The sequence below is a fragment of the Dryobates pubescens genome, chromosome Z (assembly GCF_014839835.1).
Source record: "Dryobates pubescens isolate bDryPub1 chromosome Z, bDryPub1.pri, whole genome shotgun sequence".
Taxonomy (NCBI): domain Eukaryota; kingdom Metazoa; phylum Chordata; class Aves; order Piciformes; family Picidae; genus Dryobates; species Dryobates pubescens.
Window position 1 is genome coordinate 32568018 of NC_071657.1, and position 27349 is coordinate 32595366.

Below are 27349 nucleotides of genomic sequence, written 5' to 3' on the forward strand. Positions count from 1 at the left end.
TGTTCTCTGCTTTCTTTATTGTGCTTTTATTACAATCTAGAACTGTCACATGGGAGTTCTGAAAACTAATATTGCAAGATGATACTCCATTGCTGAGAGGGTGGTTGTGAAGTCCCTGAAATTAGGCAGGCACATTGGTTTAAATAGTGTTTTATAATACTGTCTGTAATAAAGTTCTGACTGCTGCCTTTTAAATGGCTGCATTACACACTGTCAGGGTTTATTTGAAATTGTGTCTATTGCAAAAATAAGAGTTCCTAAACACTGTGCTGGATTTAGTGAGACAGACTGCTTTGTTGTGTGTTGTGAGCAAAATTAAGTGAATATCACAAACTATTCTGTTGTTTCTCAAATTTTGCTAATTCAAGTGGGAAAAAGCCAAACATGGGTAGGAAACAGTGGAAGTTAAGCTTCCAGTTTTGCCTTCTGGCTGTTCTTGTTTGTTTGTTTTTCTCCCTTGTGTGAACATTTTTGAATGCAGTCTTTAAGAGCCGACACTTGCATGAGTTCCTGTAGAACTAACTATATTAATGCTTCAAGCTAATTAGATAAATAATCTGTGTTTTACCCTAAACACTGTTTATAGCTTAGAGCTACAATAAGGGCATGTGCTGAAAGATGGTTTAGACAAAATTTATTCAAACTGTTGCCTGAGATAGTATTCTCTGTAAAGCTACCTACTCTTTCATACACCTTCTATCTAATTTTATAATCATTGGGATAATTCTTCAAAATAATATTGCTGATAATAGTTTTTCTGCTTGTTTCATGGAAGAATTGACGTGTGTTGTTAGATGTAAATGCATTTTTCTACCTAACAATTTTACCATACTCAAAGGCATGTGCGTTTATGTTCCCCTATTCAGTAAGGTGTGAGCGTAAAGTACACTTTCTTTTTTCCCCTCAGGTGAGTCACTATTTAGTGGCATTCCTCTCTTTTTAACTGCTATGTGAAAATTGACAGCAGGTTCTAACAGATGACAGAGAACATGATAGCAGCAATGACATTTCATAAAGAAATGAGATTAAAAAGGTAATCTGACCTCACTTACTTTAACTGTTTGCAGCTGTGAAGTAACAGATTCACCTGGATAAATATTTTCTGTCTAAAAATCTTAGTGTGAAATAAATTAGCCTGCAATTCATCAAATTCTGAGGTGAATGTAAGTTTCTGTAATTAAATCCTGGAGAGGACTTAAAGTTATCTGCACTTGTCTCCGACTGTAAAGGAATGTGATAGCTAAATCTTTTAAGAATATGAGATCAGTTGTAGAGTCATGAAAACTTCTGCAGAACTTCTGTGAACGCATGACTTCATCAACAAGTCGGTGGCTTGAGCAGCCATTGCAGTGGAGTTAGTGATTTGATAACCTTTTTTATTGGACTTTTTAACACTTAAACCAACAAATACTTCTGTAAAACAAAGTTTACTATATGGGAGTGAGGGTGTTTTGTTTCCAGTTAAGTGAAAATACATAATTTGTGTTTTACCTCTGCTGAAGGTAGTGCAATTTCTTTCCACCTAGTAGTCATTCTCTTCCTTATACTAAGGGCAGTGGTCTTTAAGAAGCTTTTCATTAGGTAGGTGACTTTGCTATGTGGAACTTGCGTGTGAATATGATGGGAAAGTAGCAGCCCTAATATTTGTTTTGCTGTATTCTTGCCTACATGTCATAGAATCATAGAATGGTCCAGGCTGGAAGGGACTTCCAAAGGTTGTGTAGTCTAATCTCTCTGCAGTCATCAGGGACATCCCCAACTGGACCAGGCTGCCCGGGGCCCATGGAGTCTTACCTTGAATGTCTCCAGGGAAGGAGTCTTACATGGGCAACCAGTTCCAGTGTTCCACCACCCTTACTGTGAAGAACATCTTCCTGGTACCCAGTCTAAACCTGCCCTTCTCTAGTTTGAAGCCTTTGCCCCTTGGGGTGGCCCTTGTAAACAGTCTCTTCCCTCAAGTACTGGAAGGCTGCTATTGGGTCTCTCCAGAGCCTCCTCTTCTCCACGCTGAACAACCCCAGCTCCCTCAGCCTGTCCTCATAGCAAAGGTGCTCCAACCCCCATATAATTTTTGTGGTCCTCCTCTGTATCCTCTCCATCAGGTCCATGTCATTCCTAAATTGAGGGCTCCAGACTTGTATACAGTACTCTAGGTGAGGTCTCACCAGAGCAGAGTAAAGTGGCAGAATCACCTTTCTGGATCTGCTGGCAACACATCTTTTGATGCAGCCCAGGATGCGATTTGCCTTCTGGCCAGCTTCTTGTCCATTAGCACTCCCAACTCCTTTTCCACAGGTCTGCTTTCTAACACCTCATCCCCCAGTCTGTATTGATAGTGAGGATTGCTCTGGCCCAGGTGCAGAGCCCTGCACTTGCTCTCATTGAACTTCATGATGTTCACCTGGGCCCACCTCTCCAGCTTGTCCAGGTCCCTCTGGATGACATCCTGTCCCTCTGGTGTATTGACAACACCACTGAGCTTGGTGTCATCTGCAGAGTTGCTGATGGTGCATTCAATCTCACTCTCTGTGTCATTGATAAAAATATTAAACGGTACAGGTCCAGTACAGACCCCTGAGGGACACCTGTTGTCACTGCTGTCCATCTGGATTTTAAGCCATTAAAGACTATCTTCCGGATGTGACCATCCAGCCAATTCCTTATCCACTGAACATGCCACCTGTCAAATGTCTCTCCAACCTAGAGAACAGGATGTTATGGGGGAACTGTGTCAAAGGCCTTGCCAGAAGTCCAGACAGATCACATCCACATGTCATCCCTTCTACTGACATAGTTGCTTTGTCATAGAAAGCCATAAGGTTAGGCAGGACCTGCCCCTAGTAGAACCATGCTGGCTGTTTTGAATCACCTCCCTGTCCTCCATGTCCTTCAGCATGGCATCTGGGAAGGTCTATTCCATGAGATTCCTGGGCATGGAAGTGAGGCTGATGGGTTGGTAGTTCCCAGGGTCCTCCTTTCTGCCCTTTTTAAAAATGGATGTGATGTTTACTTCTTCCAATTCCCCAGGGACCTCACCTGACTGCCAGGACTTCTCAAATATCATGGGAGAGTGGCCAGGCAACTGCATCAGCCAATTCCCTCAGGACTCTGGGATTCATTTCATCAGGCCCTATGGACTTGCATATCTTCAGGTTCCTCTGCTGAGCCCTCACCTTGTCTTCACTTACAGTGGGAGGAACCATGTCACCCTGGTCTCCAACTTGTGGGCCATCAACATAAGAGCAATGAGGAGAGGGGTTGACAGTGAAAACAGAGGCAGAAAAGTTGTTGAGAATCTCAGCCTTCTCTTTGTCCATTGATACAAATTCCCCATGGTTGCTCAGCATGGGGGATGCTTTCTTTATCTTCCTTTTCTGGTTAATAATAATAAACCAGGTTGGAAGAGAACTTCAAGATCATCGCGTCCAACCCACCTAAACAACTAAACCATGGCACCAAGCACCCCATCAAGTCTCCCCCTGAACACCTAATGTGCCTGTAGAAGCCTTTCTTGTTTTTCCTTAAATCCCTTGCCAGGTTCAGTTGCAGCTGTGCCTTGGCCTTCCTGACCTTATTCCCTACACAGCTGGGCAACGTCCCTATACTCTTCTCAGGGTGACTGTCCCTTCTTCCATTTCCTGTGTAGTCCTGACTTGCTCTTTAGTTTGACCAGCAGGTTATGGCTCAGCCATGGTGATCTCTTGCCCTTCTTGCCCAATTTCTTACATGTGGGGATTGAGATCTTTTGTTCTCTAGAGAGAGCATCCTTAAAGGATTTGCCAGCCCTTGCCCTTGAAGGCTGTTTCCCATGAGGTCCCTATTTACTAACTCCTTGAAAAGGTGGAAGTTTGCTTTCCTAAAATTTAGAGTCCTATTTGTGCTTCTCATGGGCTTCATACCCCTTAAGACAGTGAACTGCACTAGTGCATGAAACCACTGACACTTTACCTGCTTTGTTTTTCAGAGTACTGTAATTGAAAGTGCATCTTCTACACTTGAGGAAGGACAAATTAATGAATGAATGGTGGATTAATAAGTAGCTGTCTTAGTCCAAGTCAAAGAAGATAGCCACAAAGTTGGGAAGAACTGGATTTTCACCCTAGTCCAGCAGCTTTGCTGCTCACTTAAACACAGATGAATGAAGACCCCATTTGGAAAATCGCCAGGTCAGCGGTCCAGAGCTGATGCAGGTGAGGTGGTGTTCTTGTAGTTTTCTTTGGGTTTAATGGGTAAAAAGAGGCTTTGATAGATTTATCGTTTTTAATATGCTAACAGTTTTATGAAGGTACTGCCGTTCCTGTCTTAAAAGAACATTTACTTTCGTTCTAAAAGCAGATGAATTGAAAAGGCACACAAATTCAATTCAGTACTACAAACAAGTGTTTAATATAGTCTCAGTAGCAAAGTTTTATTACAAGTTATATAAAATTCTTAAACAAAATCAATGTTCTAGAATTACACTGATATACTGAACAGAGATTTTCACTTGCTCATCTTGGAAGTGCTGTAACAAACAGATTTATTCACTATATACTTAAAATTTAGATTAAGACTTCATGGATGTATAGATTCTGTTCAGTTAATTGCAAAAGTGTCTTTCAAAAATACTACAAAAATGCAAATATTGCTGCTACTGTGTGTGCTCTCTAAACTGAAATAGTTTAATCAAAGTATTTTAAAGCAATTTTATTTATTCAGAGAGATGCAAAATATGAGTGGTCTCTTTGACTAGGCTTATTCAGAGTTTTGCAGCTTGAAAGACTAGTAAATCTCAGTCTTGTGTGCTCTGTAGTAAGGATGATGAGCAATGATGCAAAAAAAGCATCAAGTGCCAATAAAGAATTCTTCTGTAGGTTTGTACTTCATTCTGTAAAATTAAGCTAGTCGCTGCTGTAGCTGTTCATTCTGCTTTGAGTAGTGTGGGACTGGGACCAGAAGTTACCACTCAGAAGTTAAGAATTTGCTAGGCTGACTGTCTGAGAATGAAAAGGTTATAGGTGAATGTTCTTAATTATTATGTTTAATTATTTGCTTTTTAATTGTAGGTAGGTAATATATGTAGGTAATATAATCTGGTAATTTTTTTCTAAAAGTCTCAAGAAGCCAAGTAACTGTCAAGTATACTTGGGAGAGTTCATTTGACTTTTAAAATACACAAGCAGTAGTCCATCCTGATCTCATCAGTCTTATGCAGTACTCATCAGATACTCATCCAATTCACTGAAAACTGAAGCAACTTAACAGTGCAAAATTTATCTGAAAACATTTGAAAGCTTTCAAAACAGTGAAGTAAGTTTACATGAATGTTAATTTGCTGTCACTCATTTGAATGATCTCTTCATTTCAAAGGTACCTTTGGCAAATAGTTTTAATAAATGGTTTTGAAGGAGAGACAAGTCTCCCACATTTGGCTCAGTGGTTTTCATTCTGTCAACTTAAAAGTCATCCTAACTCTAGACAACAGCACAGTACCTGTGGGAATAGAATTATATTTGTAAGAGAAAAGGAGAGCAGGTTTTGAATTGTATTTAGCTTAATCTTGTTGATTTCTAAGCATTAACTGGGCACCATGCCCAATCTGAGAGAACTCAGACTGTAGATTTTTACAGCAACTCTTGGAAGAATTTTATATTAATGATTTCAAAGGTGACATGAAAACAAGAAAATAGATTTAAAGTGTCATAATTTGAAGCACAGAGTGATTATGTGGCTGAATATTTTTTTCTAAAAGCTAAAAAAGTTAAGCTAGAGCATGTTAAATATATTGAGAAGAAAATTTTGCTTCCTATTTATTGGCTTTAAAAACAAAAGAGAGTTCATAGGCTTGTTTTGAGAGGCAGATTTTCTGTTATTTGTTCATTGTAATTTATCCTGTCATTGCTACCATGCTAAATTGTCATGAATATTGACAGACACATTTCATTATATGCCATTTTTGCTTTTTTAATCTCTATACAATAGTTAAAATTTCTTTACCTTTTTCTCTGAGTAGCTTTAAAACTGGGATTTCTTTAACATAGTATCATTGTCTTTTAAATAAAACCCAAATCATACACATTTGGCTTGCCTCAACTCTGGGCATGTTTGTGGCCTAAGCTTGGGCTACTGGCTTTCAGCCTCTGGTTGTTACATTCTTGAGGAAGGCAGCTAATGACTTTTTGCTGTGATTGCTCCTCCTTGAGATTGCATTTGCTGAGCAGTGACTAAGTGGCTTTTACTCCTGGAGGTGGCATGGGAGAAGGGGCATACAGAATTACCTGCTGTTCATGGGTATATTGTGGATACGCATAAGGAAATAGTGCAGCAGTCATTAGGAGACTGTATAGTCCACTCTGCACTGAAGGTCGGGTATGGGGCTTTGTCCTAACGTCAGACAGTCCTCGCGGAAGATAGATTCAGCAGATTTAATTGGCTAAACCTGTGACAGACTTTTAAAAAGTAGCTACCAAGCAAGAAAGTTTGTCTCAGCAGTATTTTCACTGATAGTGCTCAAATTCTTCCTTTGGAAGAAGTAATTGAATACGTCAGAGTTAATAAAATTATTTTGGCTGCAAAAAGAAGCCTTGTATTATGATAAATCAGCTTATGAATATCAAGTTAGTTGGTTGGCTTGTTTTAATCTTTAAAAAGATGTCTGTAGGAAAGAAAGCTATCAAAAGCGCCACTGTATAAAGTGACAAGAGTGGTTTAGGTGGCAGCTCTTTTCCTTTTATGAAAGGTGAATTTGATTACAAACAGTTGAAGAGATACTCTTACTCAGTTTTGTGTTAGAAGTTTATTTGCTAGGGAGGAGTACTTCTAGTTTTGCAGTTGTGGCAGTGTTCTGTATGTTAGAGTTAACAACACAGTAGTGATCCTGTGGTCATGGTGATACTTTTGCTTGAGTTTGAGGGTTGGTGGGGGTTTGTTTGTTTGTTTTCCTTTTCTCCACATTTGGAAATGTCAAGTATTTACCCTTCCAGTAGTTACTGAACTTGACAGTTACTGTATTTTGATGCATTAGCAACAGCAATAACAATGGTGGTGAATGACATTTGTTATTTGCAACTGGGAAAGATGCAGGCTTTTTAGATGCAGCCTTCCAATCCATAGAGTTACAGTCAACAGTGCAGCGTCCAACTGGAAACCAGTAACGAGGTGTACCTCAAGGGTCTGTACTGGAACTAGTACTATTTGGTATCTTCATCAGTGACAGCTGGATTGAGTGCATCCTCAGCAAGTTCATAGGTTATACCAAATTGTGCAGTGTGGTCAGTTCACTAGAGGGAAAGAGTCTCATCTGTAGGGACTTCGCCAGGCTTGAAGGGTGGACCAGTGCAAACCAGCTGAAGTTCAACAAGAGAAGTGCAAGGTCTTTCACCTTTGTTAGGACAATCCCATTATCAGTATAGACAGAGAGGTGAATGGACTGAGAAAAATTACATGAGCCAGCACTGTGCAGTCTCACCCCAGAAAACCAGTTCTATCCTGTGCTGCATCAAGAAAATAGCCATGAGGTTAATGGAACTGATTCTCTGGTGAAACCCCATCTGGAGTACTGTGTCAGGCTCTGGAGTTCTCAGCACAGGAAAGACTCTAGGAGTAGGCTACCCAACTTACTCAGGAGGGCTGTAAACTGAGGTTCTTAGGGGTGGGGCCCAGCACAACAGTATGTGTGCCATTGCACCCAATGGGAAAATAGATTAGACCAATCACAACAGTAGCTGGTATGACTGTGGTGGTTCTTACTCTACTCCAAAAACACCTTCTTACCCTGTTAAGTCTCTGAAGTAAGTATCTGTATACTGATGTACAAAGCGTGGGGAATGAACTAGAAATACGTGGCAGATGAGGGGCTACAATCTCATTGCAATTAGACATGGTAGGGTAGCACCCAGGGAAGACTGTACTTTTTAGGAACGCAGACAAACAAGGCAAGGTGATGGAGTTGCTAACTCTGACTGAGCAGCTAGAATGGTTAAAGTTTTGAAAGCTTATGGGTAAGAGTAAAGGGACATTCAAACATGGGTTGTGTTGTGGGTATCTAGTATCTACTATAGACCATCAAAGCAAGCAGTTGTCAGTGAGGCCTTTTATAGGCAGCTGGAAGTAGTCTCAAGATTACATACATACCCTGGTATTCATGGGTGACTTCAGTCATCCTGGTACAAGTTGGAGGGATCACACAGCAAGGCATACTTAATCCATGAGTTCTCATAGTGCATCACTGACAACTTCCTGATGAAGGTGGTTGAAGAACCAGTGAGCAGAGGTGTGATATTGGACCTTGTATTAAGGTAGGAGGCAGCCTTGCCTGTAGTGACTATGAAATAACAGAGCTTAATGTTAGAGGAAGAAGCAGGGCAAGTAGTAAAACTTTTGCCCTGGACATTTAAGAGGGTTAATTTTGTCCTGTTCAAAGAACTACTTAAAAGTAACCTGTGGGCTTGGGCTCTAGCTGGTAAGGGGGTCCAAGAGAGCTGGTTAATATTCAAATACCACCTTCTCCAAGCTTAAGAGAAATGTATACCCTTGGAGGGAAAAAACCCCAACACAACAAAAAGCAAATAAGGAGCTGCTACAGAAATTCAAATGACAAATGGAAGTCTACAGTATGTGCAAAAATGGGATGGGTAGTTGGGAGGATTATATGAATACTGTCAAAGCATGTTGAAATGCAACAAGGAAGGCCAAAACTTTCCTGGAACTAAACCTGCCTAGAGAAGTGAAAGATACCAAGAAGGGCCTCTTTAAATACATCAGTAGTAAAAGGAAGAATGGGGGAAAAGTGGATCCACTGTTAAATGAGGTGGGAGTCATGATGACAAACCATGCAGAGGTGGCTGAATTACTGAGTGCCTTCTTTGCCTTGGTCTTGTCAAGACCAGCCCTCAGGAATCTCAGACACTGGTGCTAAGGGAGCAAATCTGGAGGGAGGAAGACTCTCCACTGCTCCGTGTGGATTCGATTAGAGATTGGTTGGATGGAATAAAAATCCATAGGCTGTGATGGGATGCATCCATGAGTGCTGAGCAGCTGGCTCCTGTTGCTGTACCGCTTCCATCATTTTTGAAAGATCATAGAGTTGACTGAGGACTGAAAGACAGACAGTATCACTTCAGTCTTCAAAAAGGGCAAGGAGGAAGACGGGCAACTACTGCCCAGCCAGCCTCACCTCCATCTCTGGAGAGGTGATGGAGCAGCTTGTTTTGGAGGCCATCTTTAATCACATGAAAGACAGTTGTGATCAGTGGAGCTGAGTCCAGTTGGAAACCTGTGGATAGTGGTGTTTACCGGGGATTAGTACTGGGTCCACCCCCTAACATTCTGTGAAAGATGTGGCCTTCTGTAATGAGTTAAACAGCCTGTTCCACTCCAATACAGAAGTGAGGGAAAGTTAACACACAGATTTAGATAAAGAGTTGAGATAGTGTTCAATGTAAATCAGATAATACAATGCACAATCACCTTAGCCCATTTGCAGAAAAAGCACAACAAGATGCAGAAAGCCAGCAGCAAGCAGAAGCCAGTGAACAAAACACCAAGCCAACTCCAACCCCATGGATGAAGTATGACAGCAGGATAGTTTTCAAAACCAGCATCAGATTTCAATTGAATCCAGGACAGGTTGTTTGAGGTGGTTCAGAGTGTGGTGACAAAGTTCATCAGAGGACTGGAACACTAGTCTTGGAAAGAAAGCCTGAGAGAACTGGGCATTGTTCAGCCTGGAAAAGAGGAAGCTTTGGTGAGACTGTACTGCAGCCTGTACTGACAGAATAAGCAGCAATGGTTTTAAAGTGCTTTCACTTGAGATTCAATTTGACTATAAGAATGATAACTTTTTACAATGAGGGTTCCAGAGACACTGAAACATGTCACCAAAAGAAGTTTATGGATGCTTCATCTCCATACTGTTCAATAAACCCAGTAGTCTTCTGTCCTCCATCTGGTTGGAGGCAGAGACCCTCTAATTCTGACTGGAATCACTTGTGTCTTGTGAAGATGTTTTATACATCCCTTCAGGAGTTCCTTCAGCTGAAGCTGTTCATGAAACAGTCCCCTGACACCCAAGCAGCGAGGCCAGTGGAAAAGACCAACACCCCAAATGTGGAAACTGCAACCTGAAAACAGGAAGCTTGTGGTGTTGCAATCTGAACTTGAAGCTCCATGATACTCTGCTCCAGTCAGCACTTTCATTTTGAATCTGGCCCGACATCACCATGGTATCGAATATATACCAGCAGATTCAACTCAACGCCTGACAAAGATTTATTGCATGTCTTTTTTTAAAGATGGTTGACACTTCCAAGAAACTATGTGAACATGGATGTTCCAGAACAGTTAGATACGTCCAGGTTTTAGAAAGTTTTCCCTATTATCTGGGAGAAGATAATACAGTGTTAGTACAGTCATTCTAGTATTTGGTTTACTTCCTCATTAAAAGATGCACTAAAAGCATGGAAGTATCACAGTATCACTAAGGTTGGAAGAGACCTCAAAGATCGAGTCCAGCCTATCACCACAGACCTCATGTCTAGACCATGGCACCAAGTGCCATGTCCAATCCCCTCTTGAACACCTCCAGGGACGGTGACTCCACCACCTCCCTGGGCAGCACATTTCAATGACGAATGAGTCTCTTGGTGAAGAACTTTCTCCTCACCTCCAGCCTAAACTTCCCCTGGCGCAGCTTAAGACGGTGTCCTCTTGTTCTAGTGTTGGTTGCCTGGGAGAAGAGACCAACCCCTTCCTGTCTACAACCAGCTTTCAGGTAGTTGTAGAGGGCAATGAGGTCACCCCTGAGCCTCCTCTTCTCCAGGCTAAACAATCCCAGCTCCCTCAGCCTCTCCTCACAGGGCTGTGCTCGAGGCCTCTCCCCAACCTTGTTGCCCTTCTCTGGACACATTCAAGTGTCTCGATGTCCTTCTTAAACTGAGGGGCCCAGAACTGGACACAGGACTCAAGGTGTGGCCTAACCAATGCAGAGTACAGGGGCACAATGACCTCCCTGCTCCTGCTGGCCACACTATTCCTAATGCAGGCCAGGATGCCATTGGCCCTCTTGGCCACCTGGGCACACTGCTGGCTCATGTTTAAGTGGCTGTCAATCAGCTCCCCCCGGTCCCTCTCTGGCAGCTCTCCAGCCACTCTGACCCCAGCCTGTAGCTCTGCAGTAGACTTGCAACTTTGTATTTGATCTGTTAGTTATGTAAAGTCATAAAATTGTGGTATTCTTGGAGATACTGGCATATGTACAAGCTACAGAAAACCACCTGGAGTTACAGATAAGATAGTGTTACATCAGATGTCAATACAGGGCAAGTTCAGTGCTTTAGGAAATTTTTTTTACAGCTGACTTTGATTTTATCCTGTTGTAGAGACATTTATTTTAAATTAAAATTACAATTGACCATAAGAATTTGGGATTATCCTAGTGTTAACAGTTTATATTAGTGTCCTGGTTTAAAGTGGGACAGAGCCTCTATTGCCCCAAGAGGGGCAAAACAGTGGCGTTCATATAAATGGATTGGATAGTGATGGAAAGTTTAAATGGAAAAGCAATTGATGTTCTGCAAAATTACAGAGCATAGTGACAGAGATATCCTAAAACCTACAGAGTTCCCTTGCACCACACCTCAAAAGGCCCACACAGTTCCCTTCTCCCCATCTGAGGGTACACCCAAAACACCCAGGGCTCTTCCCCCCTGACACTCCCCTGCTAGGCTAGTCCCAGGGCATGCTTTGAACTGGGCACATGACAGAGAGTGAGTAATGCTAATTGCGCTTCTATCCCAAGATGGCTTGATGGTGATGGAAGTTTCGGAAGAGTTTATATCAGCCAGGTTACTGCCTTGTGCTCCACAATTGTTAGCTGAAGAAGGTTGGGCAATATATGTATACACTAAGTGTGCCTTTTTTCCCCCCCTTCAAACAATACAGTATCACAGACATCACTCATTAAAATATGATGAATTTATGTAAATATCTGTGTAAGGAAACTCTACAAGCTCTTGGCAATCCTAAATTGGGCAAGAATAGTCTTCTGCAGAGCTGATTTCTTGGCATATAGAGACAACTTTCCTATCTGTTTATTTTGCAGCACATTTACTTCTTTTAATCTTGCAAAAAAAGCAGAATGCATAGGACTTAAGATATCCTCACACATCAGAAGAATTTTAACATTTTCAGTTCACTTCTTAACTCCTTGTGGCCCTTTAGGCTGTATGCCAGGGTTAAGAGGGGAGGGTGGCAGTTCAGGACTGGCCAGCCTGAAACCAGGCTAGCATTGGGGGGGGAGAAAGAGCCCTGGAGTTTCTGGTGAACCCCAGGTCGGGAAAAGGGCCATTTTGGGTTTTTGGTCTGGTGTAGGGGAACTTGTGTATTAAGAGTAGACTTTGGAGTTCTTTGAACTTTATATGCTTTGCTATGCTCACCACTATGCTTTGTAGTTTTTGTATTTTTGTAATGTATTAAGTGTTTTTTTGATTTAAACTTTCCATTGCCATCTAATCCATTTGTGTGAGCGTTACTCTTTTTCCCCTTTCGGACCAATAGATTAATTTGTCCTTCTCTAAACTAGGGCACTCCTGTAGAAAAGAAAGAAAAATGGAACTCTTTTTTTCTAAATATTTTTATTGTAAATTGTTTATAACTAGCTTTATCACTTCAGATGAATAGTTTTTGCAGACATTGGACTGCTACCTCATCTAGCTGCTTGAAATAAATGTTTTCTCTTGGCCTCGGTTAGATGATCCTTTGCAAGGAAAAAATTACCTACTTTGGAGGCGGTCCATAACTCTTCCTCTGTGTGACAGGCTTTTCAGATTACTGTTTTATACTTTTGCTACTGGTGCTTTTCTCTGTTGGAACATACCATCTTTTTGTGCCAACTTTGGACTTCAGTGTAAGTTCCTATTATGGAACTGGTCTTTCACACGATGCTTTTAAAGAGAAGTGTGTACAGCTTATTGATGCAATTTTGAGGGTTACAACATTAAGTAGTACATAATCTTCAGATAAGAAACTGGCATTTGCTTGGGTCTTAAAAAACCAAAAAACAACCAGAATTGTTCTAGCAGTTACCTTGAAGCATTATTTTGTTTTAGATGCTTTTGGAAATTAATGGAAGAAAAAGCATTTTTAAATGCTTCTGTTGTGTTACTACCATTTCATCTGAACATTGTCAATTTTTGATAACTGAAAGGGCATCAAGAAGGGCCAGAAGGAGCAGCCAGGGAATTCCAGACCTGTCAGCCTGACTTCAATGACAGGCAAGATTATGGATCAGGTCATCTTGAATGCAATCACACAGCACATACAGGATGGCGAAGGGATCAGGCCCAGCCAGCATGGATATAGGAAGGGCAGGTCCTGCCTGACCAACCTGATCTCCTTCTATGATCAGGTCACCACCTGCTAGATGTGGGGAAAGCTGGGGATGTAGTCTCCCTGACTTCAGCAAGGTCTTTGACACTGTTCCCCACAGCAAACTCCTGGCCAAGCTGTCAGCTCATGGCTTGGACAGCAGCACTCTGCGCTAGGTTAGGAGCTGGCTGGCTGGCCAAGCCCAGAGAGTGGTGGTGAATGGTGCCACATCCAGCTGGCAGCCAGTCACTTGTAGTGTTCCCCAGGGATCAGTGCTGGGCCACATCCTGTTCAATGTCTTTATTGATGATCTCAGTGAGGGTATTGAGTCCATCAACAGTAAGTTTGTAGAGGACACCAAGCTGGGGGCAGGTGTTGATGTGTTAGAGGGATGGAGAGCTCTGCAGAGGGACCTTGACAGGCTGGGCATTGTGCAGAGTCCAAGGGCATGAGGTTGAACACATCTAAGTGCTGGGTTCTATGCGTTGGCCACAACAACCCAATGCAGTGCTACAGGCTGGGGTAAGAGTGGCTGAAGAGCAGATTGGTGGAAAGGGACCTACAGGTACTGGTTGATAACAGGCTGAATATGTGTGCCCACATGGCCAAGAGGGCCAATGGCATCCTTGTCTGTATCAGGAACAGTGTGGCCAACAGCAGCAGGGAAGTCATTCTGCCCTTGTACTCAGCACTGGTTAGGCCACACCTTGAGTCCTGTGTCCAGTTCTGGGCCCCTAAGTTTAGGAAAGAGGTTGAGTTGCTGGAGTGTGTCCATAGAAGGGCAACAAAGCTGGGGAGGGGTTTGGAGCACCAGCCCTGTGAGGAGAGGCTCAGGGAGCTGGCATTGCTTAGCCTAGAGATGATGAAGCTCAGAGGAGACCACCTTGCTGTCTACAACTACCTGAAGGGAGGTTGTAGCCAGGTGGGGGCTGGTCTCTTCTCCCAGGCAACCAGCACTGGAACAAGAGGACACAGTCTCAAGCTGCACCAGGGGAGGTTTGGACTGGATGTTAGGAAGAAGTTCTTCATAGAAAGAGTTATTGGCCCTTGGAATGGGCTGCCCAGGGAGGTTGTGTATTGGCGACGGAGACTGGAGTCAATAAGGATGACCAATATAATCTAGTATTGTTCCTTTATTGTTCCACTACTGTATGAGTATAGTGTGAGTATAGCATTGTATAGTGCTAATTTTGAGGTAATATAGAGAGCTAATAATAGAGGGTGCGTATTAAGGGAACCTTTACAGCTTATATAAACTCAGAGAGCATCGTTGGCATAGCTTCATTGGTTCCCCACGACCACACATTGTACTATTATAGATTATTGGTCAAACTACTAATGACACGTGAGCTTTTTGATGCAGGTGCGTGTCCTGTTATTCCAAGATAACTCTCTATGTCTATAGCTACCAGAGCCCTGCTTTAGTTACATGCTGGAGGCACAGCACTCTATTGCTACACTGCTAGCCACTTCTGCATTTATGCTGAGCATGGCCCTACCACCATGCCAGGCTCTAGGCCTACACTACCAGATTGCTCACACTGCTTGTCACTGGCATTGCCACAGTGGTGGAATCACCATCACTGGAGGCGTTTAGGAAGAGACTTGATGGGGCACTTGGTGCCATGGTTTAGTTGATTAGTTGGTGCTGGATGATAGGCTGGACTTGATGATCTCAAAGGTCTTTACCAACCTGGTTAATTCTACTCTATTCTATTTCAGGTCATGCAGGAGTGTCTGCCAGCATGATGAAGAAAAGAACTTCCCACAAGTAAGTTATTAATATTTTTACAAAAGTATAACTCTCAGTAACTGGAAACACTGTTGTAGCAATCTGTATGTTATTCCACTCTCTGTTCTTGAAAGTCATGTGGAACAATACTCAGTTTGTGTGTGTGTGTGTAGAGTCAGACTTCTAACTTTCAGAAGGATGGTGTGAAAGAACATCATGCAGTTTTAAACAAAATTTTAATGTTAATATGAAATTTTTCTTGAATAAAATTTTGTAATTCTTTCTAGAATTTAGAGAGGAGTTGCAAGCTGGAAATCTGTCAAATGTGCTGTACGATTTCTGTTCTCTGGCACAGAGTTTACATTGTCACTATGTCAGTGAAGCCTGTAAAGCATGCTTGCCGATAGCCCAATCTGGAAGTAATCTAGAAATGCCTAACCTTGTGTTCACTATAACTGCAGATTTGAAAAGGGTTTCTCACTTTCCTAAATGAAGAATATACTGATACACTTCTGTAAGAATACTGCTATTTGTGTGTGAAGGATACCTGCTTATCCTACACATTCAAGGCACATATTTTTCTCTCTACAACCTTTTAAAATAGTAGCAGCTAAACATTGGTGAGTACCTGTAGGAAATACAGGTAGTGTTTTGGGCATAATTGATTATGGTGTCAAACAGCAAGATGCCATATCTGGCTGTGTCGCAGGTGGGAGAAGTCTAATCTGGGTAAGTGTGAAATCTGTTGAAATGTTACTAGTTGGGTAGTGGGTTGGACTTGATGATCTCAAAGGTCTTTTCCAACCTGGTTAATTCTATTCTATTCTAGTTGTATTTCAATTGCAAAGTCATATAATTGCAAAGTGGTGTATCTAAAAAAAGCAATTTGTTTGGGCAGGTGTATAGTTAATTACTGCTAACAGTGTTAATATTTAGCAGAGACAAGACCTGAAATTACAATCCCTTTCACCACCTCATCGTTACCCATTCTTTTACATCTACATAGAAGGCAAAGAGAAACATTTACTTGTCTAGGGACAGGTAGAGTTGGTTAAAACTTAATTTCTCTTGTTCTTTTTCAACCGCTCAGAGAAAGGAGTGTATGATGGGAAGACTATCAGAGGTGGGTTGCCTTTTGTACTTGAGGGTGGCTAGATTTGTCTTTATTATTGTGTTGATATGCACTTCATTTAAATATGTAAGTAGGCTGTAAATTTGTTAGCATAAAGGCTTTTGTGGGATATAAAAAGTTTTGAGCCTAAGTGACATGATTTTGAGGCATTTGATGTAAGCATCCACCTTTGGTTTATGTTAATATAGGCTATCCCAGTTGTTTATTAAAGTGGCTGGTTTTGGTGTTTTGTTTTTTTTTCCAAACCAAGATTAATTTTTTGTGCACTCTTCACAAATTGTCTGAGAATGAGGCAGACTAGTAGAGGACTGTTTGTTTTTGCAGTTTACTGTAGATGAGCAGGCTATGAATGACCACATAATAATACGTGCAGATACTACTATAAGCTGTTGCAGTAGACCAGTAGACCATGAGTTAGTAATGAATACTTGGTTACTGACGTAGTCAGTTAATTAGTTGCCCTTCATTTGGGGAAAAAAATAAAAAAAGATTTTAAATTAGCTTCAAAAGGTTTGTGACAGAGGAAGGGAGTGAGGCAATGGAACAGAGCATGCTTCTGTAATTGAGGATGTGATAGAATGAGCAGTGTGGATGAGTCTTCTGAACTCTTCTTTGCTAAACAGTAGTTAACCTTTGAATGTTTTGGAAATTACCCTTGTGCTTATAGGGCAGTTCTTCCAAGTGCTCTGTGTATGGGTAGTGGTGATCTCTGCCAATAGGAAGAAAGTCAGTCAGTAATCTCCCAGATCTCATTCTTTCCACCCATGGCACATAGAGCACAAAAAGCAGTATAAAACAATTCTTTCTTCATAGGCTCTTCAGGTTTATTGTACTTGGTAATTCAAGGACTTTGAGGTGCAAGTTATACCTGCAACTTTAACTACAAGTGAACTTAAACATTTTGAAATTCTGATTCTACTTGAGGGTAACTTGTATTCTTGGTTCCTACAGCATCTAAAGATGTAATCCACAACTGAATGATACCTTTTCACTGAGTACCAAAATACTTTAACATTTTTGCCTTAACGATTACACTTCATAGAATATTTTGAAAAGTAGCTAATAGTTCTCTCATCACTATTCTGCTATTAATAATGGTCTGTAATAAGATCACAATTTTAATGTTTTGAGTTCTACTTTTAGTAACTTCTGCTAGAACCATGGAAGACTTGAACTTGTACTGATCGTTTCTGCTGTACTGCCTTTACAGTTTACCTTCATGTTTTTCAGTTGTGGGTTTTTTCGCACAGCTGAGTGTTTTCTCCCACCCTTCTGGCTTCATTTCCCACCCCCCCATCCCCCCTTATTTCTACTCTACAGTGTTTTTCTGAAGTGACATGATCAGAAGAGGGGAAAAAAAAATTAAAAGGGGGGGGGGTTGGGGGGAGGTGGAGTGGAAACCAAACCAAAAAGCCTAAACCCAGCAACTGGATGGAAATGGGTAAATAGGGAATTACCATTCTCCTTTTTAAAAATGTTAGTTTGTCTTCTAAACTCAACCTTGAAGGAATGGTTTGTTTGTTTGCTTATTTATCTGTCTAGTATCGGCCCTGTGCAGTTCTGCACTACACTGGTTTTCCTGGTAGCAGCTGCCAAAGACGTTTATGTGAGGAACATATAAATACAATTTTAAAATCTGTGAAGATGTCTTTCTACCTGTGTAGACTTAACACAGTTTCTGAGGTGTCTGATTCTGGTAATGAAAGTGTTACAGAACTGGATTTTACTTACTAGCTTAGTGCCTTCAAGATAAGGAAGTGGATCTGAAACCTTTGGGGATTGAAGGAACGTTTGCAATAAGGATATGTCTGATGTCAAGAACTATTTCCAGAACTTGCTGTTTTCTTGTTCTCCTGGGTCCATGTTTTACATGCCTCAGAAAATATTTACCCAGTCATCAAGAAAGAAAAAAAAATTGTGTGAGGCCTTCTGGTTATAGTGCAGTAGAAGGTTATGCACATTTGTGTTGCTTGGTGTATCATAGAAATAGTGCTGTTGACCAGAGGAAAGGTTTGAGGTGGTTACTTGGTTGTCTTACATGGAAGTACATTTATTTACTGGTAGCTGGAAACCTATGCTTGGTTTCTTACCACATGTTCAAATGCAAGAAGTAGATTTTCCTTGGTAATATACTAGCTTAACCTCATTTTTTACAGTATGAACCCCTGCAAAAGAGAGTGAATGGCTGTTCAGTAGTGCAACCTTCAAACAAAAATCTGAACTGCAAGTACATCCAGCAAGTACTTGACTTGTAATTAAATTTGTAATGCCTTTTGCTTTTTGAGGCACTTAAAAGTTCAACAGTTTCAACAGTTCAAAGTCAGTTACCTAGTCTTTTCCCATCCTATTTTTTAAAATCTGTGAAGCTTTTCTGTTCCAATTTAAACACTAAAGTGTATTATACTTTACAGCCAGAAATTGAAATGGACTGTGAGGTTGAATATGAATAGTTATTTTTGTCTTTCCACAAGATGATTATCAGCCTAGACAAACTGCTTAAAACTGATACTGTTTTACCTATTTTAACTTTTTAAATCATCATAAATAACTGCATGCAGAACAAATTCATTTTTATTATACTGATAATGATATCTCTGATCTAATTTTGTAGTAGTAAGCCATTACAATTTTAAATAATACATATATATATATTAAAAGTATACACTTCAACAAGAATTAGAATTTGAAAATGTGAGGTAATTTGTGCATAAAGTTACAACCAGCTTTGAGGGAGAGTTTGTAGAGGTTGTAGTTCCAGTAATAATGTGTTACCAAAGTTAGGAATATGAAAAACTGCAGTTTGATCTTGCATAAAAGCTGAAATGAAGGCAAAACCCAGTGCAATGATCTTCATGTTCAATACAAGCATAGAGGTGGAACAAGCTGCTGAAAGAGTTGAAAGCCTTGGTTTTAATAGTTATGGTTATATAAGCAGTATTAAACATTGGAGTGTCATGTAGTGAATGCATTATTCTGAAAGACTGTTTGTAGGATTTCAGTGTTAGCTGTCTACTTTTGGTCATGCACAGACTTCTCTGAGTACATTTCTGAGAGCCTTTCTCTGAGAAATATCCTGGAGACCTTTCTGTTTGTCACTATCTTTAGCAGACTAAGGAAAAGTATTGATATCTGCAACCAATACACTCTTTCAGATCTTGCTTTAAACATGCTGACAGTATGCATATTTTACTGCCATTTAAGTGAAGGGTACCATACTTAGTAAAGTTTTATTTTTACAATTAGTTGATGTTCCTGAGACTTCTGATGAGGTAAATCTTTTTAGGAATGAAAACTTGCATTTTAACATGCTGACATAGAAGTAATATTAATTTGTTACCACCAATATACAGTCACAGTGTCCCATAGTGTATGTTTCCATTTGTGTTCAGAATCTACAACTCGTTTGTTGTTTTGTGGGTTAAATAACTGGGTATAACAAAACTTCAAGAAAATCACTGAAAGTGTTTTACACCTGTCAAATAGATTATGTATATAACTGTTGATCAGAATAACTGTTAATTCATGAGAGGGAATTTCTGTGCAACTTCCATCAAAATAGAGGAAGGACAAAAAAGAATATTTATTGTCTTCATTAAGGAGTATGGCCACCTATTGCCATTACCATTACTTACCATCTTTATTTTGCTATTCTAAAAAGAAATGCTATAGAAATATTGGTATGATGTGTCTTTAAAAATACTTGTGAGGTAAAAATGGAGGTGAAGAAGGAAGATAAATTCCTTCTGATGAGAACATAGGTTAAGGAAAACAAATGCCTTGGAAGAATTTTAGTTAGCCTCTGATAATGTTTCCACTGATTTCCTCCTGGGACAGCACTTGTTTACTGTTCTGCAGAAAGCAGCACGATAGTAATAATAATACTGCCAGGTAACCTTGTGCTTTGAGACCTATCAGGTGAGTTTTACTTTCTGTGTTCAACATATGAAGGGTATATGTAGTTTTTATAGCTTAACCAGACAACTTTTAGAAATCACTTTTAGGAAATGGACTGTATAAAACATACAAAAAATTGTTTCATTTAGTATGTTTTATACCCTAATTTGAATAAGATACACTAACCTATAAAAATATATTGCTATCTTAAAGCATACAGCTTGTGCCTGGAGCAGAATTTCAAATATGTGTGTATTTGTTTTAATACTATGTTTGTATCTGTGTACAGAAAGCATAGAAACAATGTGGGACCAAGCAAACCTATTTCTCAGCCACGAAGAAATATTGTAGGCTGCAGAATACAGCATGGATGGAAGGAAGGGAGTGGACCTGTAACACAGTGGAAGGGCACAGTTCTTGATCAAGTCCCTGTAAATCCCTCTCTCTATCTTATAAAGTATGATGGATTTGACTGTGTGTATGGACTAGAATTGCATAAAGATGAAAGAGTTTCAGCACTTGAAGTTCTTCCAGATAGAGTTGGTAAGTGTTTTATTTTCTTCCAAAACTCACATATGTATAAGCTGCCATTTGTGTTAAATGTTCTGCACTAATCTCTGCAGACTTGCCCAAGATAATACCTGATTGATGAAATTTTATCAATTTCATTTTTGTCTCATGACAGGTAATCTAAAGTGCTCTATTTAAATATTCTTGATTTCACAAAGGTTTCATGATATTAGTGAGTGCAGTGCTGTCTTCTGCCTTCAAGCAGTATGCAGTACATTCTGTAGTTTTTGCATAGTCTTTTCCTTAAGAACCACATGTAAAACTAACATCGACGTTTCTGTTAACAATGAGACTCTAACCTAGCTTGGTTGTGTTGCCTGAGAGTAATAACATCACGGTTTTTGGTTATGTACTTTCCCGGTGTGCTTTTCATAGTGGGGGTGAAAGGCATTTTCTAAATAAAATAACTTAATCAGTAAGAAGACTTTTTGATTTTCAGAATTAGCACTGAATTGTTAAACTGCAGGTTTCTCAAACTACAAAGTTCAGTGTTTACCCAAGTAATAACTAGTTTATAAACAGAATAAACTGTTGCTGCTTCTGACAACAAAGCAATTGGTAACAATCTCTAGAGTGGCTTTAGGGAGAACCAAACTGAAAAGTTTCATTAATAACATCCTGGAGTTATTTTGCTCCGTTGTCCTCTGCTGGCTATTTCTCTCTGTCCAGTGTCTTGCAAATGTAGAGTCCTTATTACTGTGGCCTTGATTGGTCTCTATTTACCTTGTATTATGATTGGTTTTATCATAGGGAATATGATTATACATGGTTTGACATTCTGCATGTTTACATTTCTTCATTATTGAACCATCTCAAATGGACAGTGTTTGTTTTGAATATGAATTGACTAACTTCCAATCAACTTCATCTATGAGTCAGGTTAAAGATTATTTTAAAAAAATACACATATCTATACTTTTGAATTAATTTAAGAAATGTTGTCGTTTCAGCTTCATCTCGAATTAGTGATGCCCACCTGGCAGACACGATGATTGGTAAAGCTGTGGAACATATGTTTGAGACAGAGGATGGCTCAAAAGATGAATGGAGGGGGATGGTTTTGGCTCGAGCTCCTATTATGAACACATGGTTTTATATTACCTATGAGAAAGATCCTGTCTTGTACATGTACCAGCTCTTAGATGATTATAAAGAAGGTGACCTACGCATTATGCCTGATTCGAGTAAGTAGACTAGTTACTGTTTTAACTATTAAAAATTACTTGGATGTATTTTAAGTCTGCTTTGATTTCTTCCACCTTCAGAGTTGGAGGTAGAGAGAGCTTGTTTGCTCTTTTTCCATTTAAGAACCAGCCAGTTTTAGTGCAGTTTGTCCTCATGTTCATCATGTGACTTTTTACCTGTTTCCAAAATACTTCTGAGTAGTTGTTGCCTTCCCTCAATAGGAATGCTTCCCAGATCTTTTGAATTGTGTCCTTAAGTAAATGATTTGAGATGTTAAGAGTGGTCTTTTCTACATCAGATTTTAGAATACCTAGAACTGTGTCTTTAAATTTGATGGAACAGTATTATAACTAAAATTTCTAGGGAGCACTCTCTTCTCAAAGACAGTTTGCATATGTGAGGACACCAAAATTCAGATTTCTTCTAAGCTTGTTTTTGGTGAGAGGAGAATCTATTCCTGATTCTGATACTAAAATTTGTCAAGACTTCAAATTTCTTCTAAGAAAACAACAGTTTAACTTGCATGTTTGCCAAGGAAGACTGTATGTAAAATGGTTATTATGAGGATTAGAGTTATGTACAGCAGTGCATTTGCAGAGGAACTGAAACAAAAACTGAAATAAACTTCAGTTTGTAGAAGAGTCTCATGAGTACAAGCCAATGTATTCATTCTCTGTTCTTCTTTTGGGAATTTTTTCACAACTCACAGAACTGACAAGAAAATAAGTGAAATCATCAAGCTTACATTAAGACAACCTTAGAACAAAGACATTAATTTAAACACATAGGATTTCCAGTTAAAAGTCACATCAGGTGTGACCATTGGTAAGAAAATTCCTCACTGGAATACAAAACACAAGTTACTAGTCAAAAAGACTGGCTGAGAAAGATGTGGTCAGCTTCCAGTTCTCCAGTACAGTTTTTTTAACTTCTGTCACATTTGTTGCATGACTGGCTGGCTTGTAACCCAGCTCCTTGGCAGTTAGCCTGTTGCAAATCAGACCTCTTTGTATCTAAATTTAGGATAAGCATTGTCTGAAATAAATGGACATCTCTGGCTGGGTTTTGCTAGACAAGATGACAGTATGGTTAGCCTTTACCGAAAGCAACAAGAAGTCAAAAGCCACTTTTGATAAGGAATTTACACTTACTAACATTATGGAAGAGATGTTTTTGTAGCAGTGGCATGCGTGCACTGAAACTTTAAACAATGTGTGTAGGAGGAGGGAGGTTTAAGTTGACTGCCATTCTGCTAAGGATACCCAGAGCTTTTTTCTGCTGGTGGCTTAAGTTCACTTATCCACAGGCATCTTCCATAACTAGGTTATAAACCTGCCTGTCAAAAGATTGACTTGTTATACAAATCAAAGTGCTATTTTTGACTTCATAAAACTGAAGACATTATTACTTGAAAAATTTTCAACAGCTGTACTTTTTAGAAGTATGGCAATTCTTAGGTGCTTAATTTTCTATGTATCATGTATTTAAAACTTCTGACTGATTTGTATGAATTTCAAAGATGACTGTCCTGGTAGGTAGAACAGTGCTATGTTTTGAATTCAGTATGGGAATTGGCATGAGAAGAATGCTGATGGTATACTGAAATGTGTAATTGTTACTAGGAAATTAAGGACTTTTCACCTGCCCATGTCTTGCTAGCATGCAGAAGAAGCCAGGATGGAGCGCAGCCAGAACAGACCAAAACTGGCCAATGGAATACTCTATATCATACAATATCATATTCAATATATAAATGAGTGAGCTGAGAAGTTGGGGGCCTTCTGGGATTCTGGTTTGGGGATTTCCTTTCCTCTAGGATGGTCATTGGTCAGGGGGTGGTGAACAATTGCATTGTGCATCCAAAACTTTGTATTCATTAATTATTATTACTAGAATCACTTGTTTTTTTCCCATCAAACCTTTGCAAACTTTTACACCTCACAATTCTCATCCCCGTGCTCCAGGGTAGTAGGGTAGGGCAAGTGAGCAGCTGTGTCGTTGTTGGCTGCCAGCCAGGTTCAAACCATGGCAAAGACTGATGTCTTCCATATTGAAAAATTCCATTGGTGTCTACCAAAGTACACTGATTTTGTATTGCAGATGATTCACCTCCTGCAGAACGGGAACCAGGTGAAGTTGTGGACAGCCTGGTAGGCAAACAAGTGGAATATGCCAAAGAAGATGGCTCAAAAAGGACTGGCATGGTCATTCATCAAGTTGAAGCCAAACCATCTGTCTATTTCATCAAGTTTGATGATGATTTCCATATTTATGTCTACGATTTGGTGAAGACATCCTAGACATCATTGTGAACTTTTTTGCCAAATTTGTGGAACTATTAAATGTAAAATTTGTAGACACAAAGACTTGACTGCTTTCCAGTTTAATGAAAGCTTAAATGTCCCTGCGAACCCACAATCTCTGCCAGCAAAACTGTTTTCTTTTGAATAATATAACCAAACATTGACATATTTTGTGTAAGAGAACTCCTTTTCTTCAAGGAAGTCAATATATTTGGGCAGGAGGGAGTTAAAAGCAATGAACAGCTGCAAATTCAAGCTGTGTAAAGTTGATCTAGTATTGTAATCAATCTAAATTTTTTTCATAGATTTTAACTTTCTTCAACCTTGCACTCACTTGTTCAACTGCTACATGCAAGTGTAGTTTGATATTTTGATACGCCTTCTTTTGTAGCATTAAATTTAGTTTTTTGGCTACTGGCAGCCCTTGTTTTCAGGGTTGGGACAGAGGTGACTATTCTGAAAAGTTTAAAGTTTGTGCAGCATTGAGGAGTGCCTAACCCAAGTAACATCAATCTGCTGTGTTTCTACACTTTGTTTCAAATTTAGCTTTCTAAGAACTTATAGTACATGGAAATACTTGTGCATTTTTACTAGTCACAGGGCAGTAGGATATCAAACATTCGACTTATGCACCTTTCAGTGAAAAGGCTTTCAACTGTAAAAGTATATTTAATCTGTATAACCAGTTAATTAGAAAATGCAGGTTAATGGCCCATATTTACAAGTTGTAGGAACCAGTAAAATACATGCAACAAGGCTGCCTTTGATCCTAAATGTTGTACTTCTTTCTTTGTTCTTAGCAAAACCCAAATGCTTGGTGCCACAACTTTAACAGTATATATGCTACTTCAGAAGACTTTAGACTACACATTGGCAATTGGTAGTCTGTCACTGAATTTCAAAACCTAGCAACCTGAATGTTTGTATGTGAACGTAGAAGCCTAACAGTTGTTAGTATTACACATGGTAAATGCAATCTCATGCCAGGCGGGTGGAAGGGGCTGTCCTTTTACAATGAATACTTACTTTAGCGAAGGAGAAGCATTTGTTGCCTTCTGCTCAGTCTGTTGCATTCCTTTCTTTTGCTTGGTGGGATTTTTTTTGGTTCGTTTTTGTTTGTTTGACTTGGGGATCGTTTGTGTGTATGTTTTGGGGGATTTTTGTTGTTGTTCTGCTGGATTTTTTTGTTTGGGGTTGGTTGGTTTGGCGGTTTTTAAACCATTTTGGTTCAAGGAGGCATTTCCCCAATTTCGTTCTTTTTTCTGGCTTTTCCACATAAGGAGTGTCCAGACAAATCTACAGCTTAAACCTGTCGTTGCCTTTTGTGGTGTACATTGTACTTGCTTTGAGGTATGCTGTTAATGTGAGTTTCATTCTATGAACACTAGAGTTCTGCATGCCAGTGGTGTACTATCTAATGGAAGCTATAAGCAGTCTCAGTGGTTCAATCATCTGCATTAGATTGTGGATGTAAATAGCAGCCCACAACAGCAAAATCCTTTCATGGTTTTAATCTTGCAACATAGATGTAAATTAAAATTTGGGGTTTTTTAAGTGTGGCAGTTTTTAAAAGTATTAGAATTGCAACAGTGATCAGCACATCAGCAAAATCACCATGTTACATTAAGACAGAGCTCTACAAATTTCAAAGAACTGCTTCATAGAAATACTGTATGTGAAGACAGTCAACACTTGGTGGAAGCAGCAAATACTCTGATATCCAACCTTATGCCACTAGTGGAAGGATGCAGGAGAGGATGCTGTTAAGGATACATCAGAGGTCCAGATGACCTCTATTGTGGGTATTCTTGATATTGAAGACTCAGTGATTTAAGCCCCTGTCTGGTTTTGGGTTGTGGGGTTTTTATTTTGGGTGGGTTTTGGGGTGGGGTTTTTTTGGGGGGGAGCGGGTTGGTGGATTTTTTTTTTGGAGGGTGGTGGTTGCCTCATTTCATATTTTAGCCTTAAGGCTTGTGCCTCGTTATGCTGTTGAATGGTAATAAACACTCTCCATATAAATATGGTACCTTAATTATTTGTCCATTGCTACTATATTGCATTATGTCTAATATTTCACCATGGGCAACCAAAGGCAGGCTATTGTCTTTCAGTGAATAGCTTCTCAATGCAGTCCTAAGTACCTGAGTCATAAATGTTCCTTATGTTTTGAACAAAGTGAGCAGATTTGCAACACAGTGTTTTCATCCTGCAGATCTGTTATGTGTTTTCTATTGACTCTTAAGAGTCCTGCATGTAAATCTCAAAGCTGAGCCTGGCTCCATGAGCCCCAGTTGATATTTGTGGCACGAGAATGAGTGAGTGTATTGATTACACACAGGATACATGAATAACATAGTACACTGAATTTTGGGCTATACATCTGAGGAATACAAGGTTTGTTTTGAAGTGTCCAAGGTTTAGGTCTACTGAAATGTTTTTAGCATTAGGCTTGCATTTGTGGGTTTTCTGCAAGCCTCATGAATACACCACCTATTCTGCTAAATAGAATATAATCTATAAACTGTAAATTTTATGGTTGTTTTTAGATGTCCCCATTGTCTCTTGCGTGGGTAATTCTTTTAATATTTTTCTTTTTTTTTTTCTTTTTTTTTTTCCCTTCTTTTTTTGATAGCTTTAACCACCTTTTTGAGGCTTGAGACTAATTCCACTCCCTGCCCATCTGCTTTGGGCTTTGTTTTAGGCTCATGTTTTAGATCTGCATGCAGTGCTTGCATTACCCTGGTAACTAAATGTTGGTTCCTTGTTATAGGGGTTCAACATTACTTTTCCAAAATCTCATAGGGCTTGTGATGGCACAAGCCATGGATCTTTGTATAAAAGTTATTTGCCTTTCACATTTACCTGCTGTAGTATTGTTATATATTGTGTGTGTGTGCGTGTGTGATGTCAGGCTGCCATGTAAAACTTCAAAAAGGGGAAAAAAATAACAACACCTTAAATGCAGACCATCTTTTTTTGCATGCTTAGAGGGTTAGAACATTCAATGTAACAAACTAAAGTTGCATGTTAAAATGTTTAGGTTTTTGTTTTGTTCTGTTTTTATTTTGTGTTCAGTTTTTTGTGAATTTGCTTATTGTGCTGTTTTAATGGTTGTTAGTAGGATTAAATGCACCGGTGAGGCGAGCATAGTGCCAACAGAAGGTAATTTTCCAGTTGTATGTGTCATAC

General features: G+C 39.7%; 1 protein-coding gene across 4 annotated transcripts in view; it reads left to right on the top strand.

The window, feature by feature from the left end:
• SPIN1 (spindlin 1) overlaps positions 1-25339 on the top strand; it is a 50110-nt gene extending 24771 nt beyond the window's left edge. For 2 of the 4 annotated variants that reach the window (XM_054178188.1, XM_054178186.1), the window contains exons 2-7: positions 908-1033; positions 3965-4190; positions 15067-15115; positions 20392-20645; positions 21623-21856; positions 23958-25339. In XM_054178188.1, coding sequence (XP_054034163.1) covers positions 4139-4190; positions 15067-15115; positions 20392-20645; positions 21623-21856; positions 23958-24157 — 789 coding nt within the window. In that variant the 5' untranslated portion in view covers positions 908-1033; positions 3965-4138 and the 3' untranslated portion in view covers positions 24158-25339. The remainder of the gene's footprint in view (positions 1-907; positions 1034-3964; positions 4191-15066; positions 15116-20391; positions 20646-21622; positions 21857-23957) is intronic. The other 2 variants (XM_054178185.1, XM_054178187.1) reach the window with 1 other exon arrangement.
• Positions 25340-27349: the final 2010 nt, after the last annotated feature.